Source organism: Coffea arabica, chromosome 1e (genome assembly GCF_036785885.1).
Source record: "Coffea arabica cultivar ET-39 chromosome 1e, Coffea Arabica ET-39 HiFi, whole genome shotgun sequence".
Classification (NCBI taxonomy): domain Eukaryota; kingdom Viridiplantae; phylum Streptophyta; class Magnoliopsida; order Gentianales; family Rubiaceae; genus Coffea; species Coffea arabica.
This window is the reverse complement of record NC_092311.1, coordinates 12,017,332-12,025,918: the sequence shown is the minus strand read 5'-3', so window position 1 is coordinate 12,025,918 and position 8,587 is coordinate 12,017,332. Positions and strand designations below refer to the sequence as shown.

General features: G+C 43.0%; 1 protein-coding gene across 1 annotated transcript; it reads left to right on the top strand.

Annotated features, from left to right (window-relative positions):
• The first annotated feature begins 1,046 nt into the window (after nt 1-1,046).
• LOC140016134 (uncharacterized) lies at nt 1,047-1,990 on the top strand. The gene is made up of 2 exons (XM_072069424.1): nt 1,047-1,265; nt 1,469-1,990. Exons 1-2 carry the CDS (start codon nt 1,047-1,049, stop codon nt 1,988-1,990), a joined length of 741 nt encoding a protein of 246 aa, XP_071925525.1.
• The last annotated feature ends 6,597 nt before the right edge of the window (nt 1,991-8,587 follow it).

Genomic DNA, 8,587 nt, shown 5'->3' with positions numbered 1-8,587 from the left:
CGGTGATGTACCACTAGTTTTCACGAGCTCGGTGACCAGTTGATGCATATGGTGGTCTCTTGGGTAGGTTTCTCCCTTCAGGTGTCGGCCGTTTATGCCAAATGCACAAGAGTGGGGCGGCGGTGTTTGTGGCAAGCAATGGAGGAAGTCCAAGGAAGATTTACAGGTCCATGGCTGGTTGCGGGGGACTTTAATGTGATTTCCAATTCCTGCGAACGTTCGGGTGGGGCCCCACCAAACGGGCGCAATATGGACGAATTCAATGAGGCCATGTATACTTGCGAGCTTTCGGATGTGGGCTTTGATGGCCCGCCCTTCACCTGGACGAATGGTACGGTTTGGCAACGCTTGGATAGGGCGTTGGCAAATAGAGCGTGGATGGACATGTTTGTCGTAACAAAGGTGTCCCATCTTTTGCGGGGCAGATCGGATCATGCTCCGCTGCTGATCAAGTGTGGCTCGGCTAAGGTTCGCAGTTCATCTTTCCGCTTCCTCAATGCCTGGACTTCTCATTCGAATTTCATGGGAGTGGGCAAGATGCTTGGCACTTACCAGTCCATGCTGGGGGCATGCTCGGCTTCTTTCAGCGACTGATGCATGTTAAAAGTAAATTTCGGGATTGGAATAGATAGTCGTTTGGGGATATCTTTCAGGTAGTGAGGGATACAGAAGATATTCTTCGGCAACGGCAGGAGGAGTTTGACACGGCCCGCGACGACTTATCTCGGATAAGGCTCGGGGAGGCTCGAGCAAAGCACGCACAGGCCCTGAGCGTAGAGTGCGACTACTGGAAACAGAAGTCGGCAATCAAATGGATTAGGCAGGGGGATGCCAACACAAAATTCTTTCACTCGGTCGTGAAGCAGCGGCAGAGCGCTAATTTTATATCCCGAATTAAGGATGCTGCGGGTCACTGGTTAGAAAATGAGGAGGAGATCAAAGCTTCGGCCGAGCAATTCTTTGCACAGTTGTTTACGTCGGAACGTGAGGGCCGGGCTGCCCCAAGCTTGGACTTCTCGCATCCCTCACTGTCTAATGAGGACAACATGAAGCTCCAACAGCTGCCGTCCCTACAAGAGCTGAAAGAGGTGGTCTTCTCCATGTCAAAGGATAGTGTGCCAGGCTCGGATGGCTTTGGGGCGGGCTTCTATCAAGCTTGTTGGTCAATAATTCAAAACGAGTTATTAGAAGCGGTTCAAGAGTTCTTCAAGGGGGTTCCTCAACCCAGGGGCTTATCCAGTGCGCTGATAGTGTTAGTCCCGAAGGTGCTGGAAACGACAAAATGGCAAGAGTTTAGACCTATCAGCTTGTGTAACCAAAGCTCCAAATTCATTTCCAAAATCCTGGTGAACCGACTCAATCAGTTGCTCCCTAAGCTGATTTCGCCCTGGCAGGCAGCCTTTGTTCCGGAAAGGAGTATCGCTGATAACATTCTCCTAACTCAGGAACTGGCATTGGATCTGAATAGGAAGTTGCGATGCCCAAACTTGATGTTGAAATTGGACATGGAGAAAGGCGTACGACAGGGTGGAATGGGATTTTCTTATTTTCATGCTCCGCCGGTTTGGGTGGTGGATCTAATCTTTCGAACTTTATCCAACAATTGGTTTTCTGTGCTTATCAATGGGGCTCCTGCGGGGTTCTTCATGTCTTCAGGGGGGTGCGCCAAGGCGACCCGCTCTCCCCAGCATTGTTCCTAATGGTGGCAGAGTTCTTGGGTCGGGGGCTAGTCCACTTGTTTGGTCACGATGGGAATAGATTCTTTGTCTTCTCTAGGCAACGTATTCCTTATTTAGCATTTGCGGACGATACCCTGATTTTCACCCGTTGTGCCGAGGATGGGCTGGCCTCCTTGAAGTTATTCTTTGACTCTTATCAGGCTTTTTCGAGCCAGAAAATTAACCCTCACAAAAGCTCCTTCTTTCTGCCGGCTCGAGCTTCTAGGGAGCACGGAGCACTGGTGGCCTTGACGTTGCATTTTCAGCAGTAGCATTTCCTGTTCACGTATTTAGGGTCCCCTATTTTTAGGGGTAGAGCTACGTGTATGCTTTTTGACTCCCTCGTGGCTCGAATGTGAGGCTGTCTGTTCCATTGGAGCTTGCGGCTACTTTCATCAGGAGGCAAGCTAGTATTACTACGGCACGTCCTTACCTCAATGCCCATGTACTTGCTGCAAGTGTTGGACCCTCCCCGAGCGGTATTGCTTAAGTTAGGCCGGATATGTAACACGTTTTTATGGGACAAGAATGCTGGATCAAATGGCATCCACTGGATGTCCTGGGAAAAACTCTGTTTCCCAGTAGCTGAGGGGGGGTTGGGGTTTCGCTCCTTTGAGGACATGTGCTCTTCCTTTGCTTGCAAGCTGTGGTGGCGGCTGTGGAAACACGAGTCAGTTTGGGGAGATTTTATGCATGCCAAGTACATTAGGGGTATCTACCCGCTCCAAGCTCGGGTAGCCAGACCCTCTTCATTTTGGAGGCGGTTGGAGGGAATTCGAGGGGAGGCGAGAGCAACATATAGTGGTATGTGGGCAAAGGTTTTGTGGATTTGTGGTATGATCGTTGGCTTTTCAAGCGCCCGCTGGCCGACCTACTCTCCGTTACTGACCCTCCACACATGCTGCTAGCAGAGTTCTTTGATGACGGGGGTTGCATGGCGGAGAAGTTGAGGCGCTGGGTGCCAACTCAGCTGGTTAATTAGATCCAGGAAATTCATCTATTCCCCGATCAATTGGATCGTATGGTCTGGGTGGGCTCGTCCTCTGAGGAATTCTCAGTCAAGTCGGCTTGGGAGCTTATCCGACACAAACGAAGCACCTCTCTAGTAGACGATTTCATTTGGACTAACTTAGTGCCTTTGAAGTTGTCCTTCTTTGCATGGAAAGCATTGTGAAATCTGGTTCCGTTGGATGTGGCCTTGAAACGGCGTGGAATCTCTCTGGCATCACAATGCTCATGTTGTCTTTCACGGGAAGAATCACTTGATCACCTATTCGTGACGGGCCCAGTAACGCGGGAGGTATGGAGCTCTTTTCGACGGAGGTTTGGGATCCTTGATTCTCCCTCCTCTTCTGTGTCAGCAATGGTAGTATCGTGATTCACCTCGACTTCACTGGTAACACGGGATCATATCAGGACTGTTATCCCTCTAGTAATTTTGTGGTTCCTCTGGAAATTCAGGAACAAGGCGTGTTTTGATGGGACTAATTTTGGGGCTCGTAGGGTTATAAGCCTGGTGGACGGACTTCTGCAACAACTGGGGGCGGCGGGCAAATTCTCTGCGGGGCATTTTAGGGGAGACGCGGAAGTTTCTTGGGTGCGGCTGTGCATCAGGATGGAGAGGAGAAGGTACGCGCATGCAGTGTCGTGGAAGCGGCCGCCACTGCATCATGTCAAGTTGAATACAGATGCTAGTGTATTCCTCGGTCGGGCTCATGGGGGTGGCTTGCTCCGTGACTCCGAGGGTCGGCTGATCTTTGCTTATTACAAGGAGTTTGGGGAGATGGATGTCCTGAGGGCAGAAAGCGCTGCATTGCTGTACAGTCTACAGTTGTGCAAGGACTAAGTCAGACGGCCTTTGCTGGTGAAGGTAGATTCTAAGAGTCTGGTCTAGGAGTGGGCAAGAAAATCCAAAAATCCGAAAACTCGATCAACCCGCTCTAAAAATTAGGATATCCGACCCAATTTTTATCAACGGAGCAGATAGGGTCGGGTACCCATAATATTCGGATACGGATACGGATCATAAAATTAAAAACCCGTGGGTACCCGATCCGGAGGTATATTATATAAATATTAAAAAATATAGGAGCAAATTTATAATATTGTAAAGTTATTAACCCTAACATATCAGTCATTCAATTGGAAGTGTAGAACTCCAGTCTTCAGTCTTCACTTTAGCGCCGCCGACACTCCTTCAGACTTCAGTCCTGCTAGTTCTGGGCTTCTGGATGCAACGCGGCAACGGGCAACGGGCAGCTCCTTGCCTCCTTTCACCATTTCTTCTTCTCTTAAATTTTTCCCTCCCTTTTGAACTCAAAAGAAAGCTGCAAATTGTTTCTCAAAACTCCACCCTCAGGCCTCAAGCAAAAGATTCAATAGAGACCATCAATTTCTCAAGTTCCAAACAGTCAAACAGAAGTTGTACAAGTGCAACGCCGACCTTCACATAAAGGTAATTTCTCAGTCCCAAATTAGTTTTTTTGTGTCGATGAGTTGATGAGTCCACATGCACTCTTGCTGTTAGAGGTGGAGAAGGTGCAATATATTTGTGGGCAACACTTCCAGAGGAATATCCGGACGACTTTGAAGTCATTCGCTGGTTAGCAAGGAAACATAGAATAGTTATATTTCCAGGGAGTTCCAGTGGCTGTCCTAGTTATGTAAGGATCTCATATGGCGGATTGGCTGCAGATGGTTGTCGAGTTGCTTCAGAAAGACTAAGAGAAGGGTTAGAAGAACTGGTGAAAAAGGGAATGGTGGAATAGTTTCTCTTGAATATTATAAAACCCAAAATAACTTGATTCTAATGGATTCTGGCTCTGGCACATTTCAATGTTATAAAAAGGATGAATTTTTGTGCATTCTAATAACATTCACTCTATTAAAGCTTTCACTGGTGGTGGTTGTTCTGTCGCCCTAAATGATGTTGAATTTTTTTTCTAAGATTACAATTTACCGACGATTACAATTTATTTATTACCGAGGACTGCCTCGTAGCATTTAGCCATAAATTGGTGAAGACGATGAGTTGATGAGCCCACAATTCAGCCAAATACTAGTTCATTAGTCAAATTAGGACTGTATTTAGCAACAGATATGTGTAAACCTCTTCAAACTAGTTTGAATACAGCTCGTCTTTGTCTTTGGCTGGACGTACGGCAGATCTTATGACTTTGCATTCTTTAAATAGGGGCGGGTACCCTATGACCCGTCCCTATTTTTCGGGTATCCGAGGATCGGGTACCCGAGGACAAGCGGAGCGGATTAGGGTCAAAAAATAGTGACCCGACATATTAGGGTCGGATCAGCCATTTGCCGTTCAGGACGGGTACCCGACCCCTGCCCATCCCTAGTCTGGTCCATCTTCTTAATGAGGGAGAGACGTCTCAATAGTCCCTATGCAATACGCTGCGATACATAAGGGCTCTGCTTTCTTCTCTTGCGGCGCGCGTTTCCCACGTTTTTAGAGAGGTGAACTCTACAGCAGATAAACTAGCAGGGTTGCATTTGGCATCAGAGGCCCTTTACACTTCCACCCAGGAACTCCCGACTGTAGTGCGGGCTTTATTGTGCTTAGACAGCCGGGAATTCACTTCCCTGCGATGGCAATCTACAGGGGTATAGCTCTCCCCTTGCGGTTGTACTTGAACAGAGGTCAGGTCTGGCCCCCCTTTAATTCGTTGTATTTTGTTTCGATATAAATAAATTGATATTATATAAAAAAAAAGAGCAGCAACATGTAAAGAAATAGAAATGGTCAAGAAATTGAACAATTAAATCATTTAAATAAAAGTAAACAACCTATATTCAAGAATTTAAAACAAACAAGGACCTAATCGAAACAATTATAAAAGTTGTAAGGGTCAAATTATTATTCCTAAGATTGGAAGTAAAAAATAAAGGTTTAAAAACTAGTGGAGTTCTACTAATTATCTCTCAAAACCAGAAAATAAACCTACTTAAAACATGGTTAAAACATAAAAAGAGCGATTGAAATTCAAAAGAGTGAAATTGATTGCTTTTTCCATATTGCTGGGCCCTAGCAGAATTATTTGAAAAAATAGGGGGCAAAATGCAATTCTTGAAAACATTTCATGCAAGCCATCACAGCTATCATCTTCTGCAACATTTCTTTCGCAGATACTTTTATTCAGCCTAGATATATTCATGCAAAGTAACTCAAGCAAATCCAAACTTATTCAAGAACTTGGGACAAGGGAGAGAGAAAAGATCCAACAAGGCTTCTAGACATAAAATGCAGCAAAGTGACCTGAACATTTGCTGAAACTTCGACCCAAATTTTCAAAAAAAAGAAGCAACCTAAGACCCAAATCAAAAAAATGCACCCGACAATAAAACACAAAACTCATGATTCTCATCCCTCTAGTTTCGCGCATGAAAGAAAGCTAATGGCTTTTGTCCCTAAGTTCCCAACAAGAAAATTCAAAACACAGCTTTTGATATTGAGCCACAAGACTTAGAGTGAGAGCATGACAAACGTAGGAGAAAGAACAGGGAAACTGCAAAAACTCAAGTTCCTTCCGAAATTCTGGTTTAAAGAAAACCTCTTTGCAAGGAAAATTACTCCAATATTACAAGCTCACTTACATTCAAACACTGAACCTAAAGTGAGAGAAAAGGAGAGAGGCTATACACATTCAGAATGAACACTATAACCAAAACTATTGCATATGAGTACAAACTTCAATTGGAGCAGCTAACGTTTCAACATTGCAGGACAATGTCTACTGTTGCAACAAGCCAGGAAGCTCCCCCCCCCAACTTTCGACCAAGTTTTGGGTTTGTGGTAGCAAAGTTGTGCATGAACTTATTTACAAACTCAAGGTAATTTGCTCACAGCAAGAGGAAAGTGAGGGCAAGAAACAACACTATTGAACGAGCATAAAAAACAGCAAGTGAGCAAAATGAAAAACAGCGAATTTTTGCTTCATACATTTGGAGAACTAGAAACTAACACGATGAAACAATCATAAACCAAATGATAAACTTCAATGCAAACAAATGCAAGCAAGGAGAACAAGAAAGACAGAAACGTGGACATGCAAGTAATCAATGAAGAAATGGAGAAACACATCAGCAACTGCAAATACAAACCAACAAACTTTTGCGGCGTGCATTCTGGGCATGACTCACATTCAGCAAAGAGAATCTCAACATCCAACAGGTTAGTCAAAGAAAGGCATGAAACGAAGGGAACTCATGAAACGACAGAAACAAACAAGAGAAAGCAGCGCATAAGAACTAGCGAATGGTTTGCTGTCTATTTTCACGAGAAACCCACAGATTCGAAAAAAAGATTTAAGCAAAACTCCATTCTTATAGAAAAAACTTTGACTGGACACTTTCTAAACTAAACAACCCTAACCATGACAGTTAATCAGGGAAAAGACATGGACAAGCATAACCATGAAGAGGAAACGCAAAATTTTCTGGTGCATCACAGAGGACAGGCTAGGTTTTCAAGGTTTAAACCAAACGCAACTTATTTCACCATGACCTGAACTTATCAAGCCTATCAACTAGCTTCCAAACGCTTGTCGATAGTCAAACTTGACCACAACGCAAGGGAGTCAAGTGATGAAATAACGAACAGCAAGAAAATATCATTCAGAATCCAATAGTGGCATGATGAAAGAAAAACTAGGGATTCATGCACGCTGGTATCCTAATTAAGAGAGAAAAGAGCTTACTGTTGCTTCACAATTTGATCTGGATGTGCAGGATCCTCCAACAGTCGAACGAATTAGAAGAAAATTTTTTTTGAGCAGACCCAGAAAGTACCGGAACTTTCAAACTTCTAATTTTGTAGCCGAATTTGGAGACCTTGCAGATGTCTTCTTGAGCGAATCCTGTTTAGGAAAGTGATAATACACTATCTCTATATACCCCAAATTTCAAAGAATCCCTGAATAGACAATGTTTCGACAATCAAATTTATGACCCAAAACTCCAAAAAAACTGTCTGGATTGATGAACTGCAGTGTATTTCCCCTGCAATTTTCTTGCGTTTCCTTGCTTTCACTCCCCTTGAATCTCACTCGATCTCACTATTCTCTCTCTCTAGTTTTTTTTGCTTTATTCTCCAACCCCCTTTTTTTTGGTCCGCCACCTCTCTCTTTTCTTTTTCCTTTGCTTCCTTTTTTCTCTCTTCTTGATTCTCGTGCCTTCTTTTTCTTATTTCTCATTTCCAGATTTTTTCTCCAAAATCCCTCAAATCAACAAGTGTCCTACCACCTAATCTAGCAAGTGTTGTGTTGTCAACAAAAAATAAGGACACTTGTCTAATCCTTACCTATCACACTTAGCTAGTTTGCATAGCCTCCACCCTATCTATTATGCATGTGTTCCACATATTTTCTCTTTTTAATTTTTTGGTTTCCAAAACAAATTTTAGGATAAATAACAAATGTTACATTCCTTTTTTTTAATTTTACCTTGCAAAAATTCGTTTTATTTTATTTTGAAAAAATTGAAAAGATAAAAAGATTGGAATTTTTATAAGAATTTTCTTTTTTCGAAATTTAATGCAAAAATATCTTAAAAAGAAAAATGATGAACCTAATTTACTAAAATAAGCAAAAAATAAACACTAACTATCATTTTGATAAAATAAAATAAGAACAAGAATAAATAATAATATAAAATAAAGCTAAAACTGAATTAAATAAAAATTAAAATTTTGGTGTCTACAACAATCAAGTACATCACTTCTTAAAACAAGAAATCTATATGCAGCACTATGTTCAGCATATCCAATAAACATACAATCAGAAGTTTTAGAACCTAATTTTCTTTTTTTAGATTCAGGCAATAATAATTTAGCTAAACACCCCCACACTTTTAGA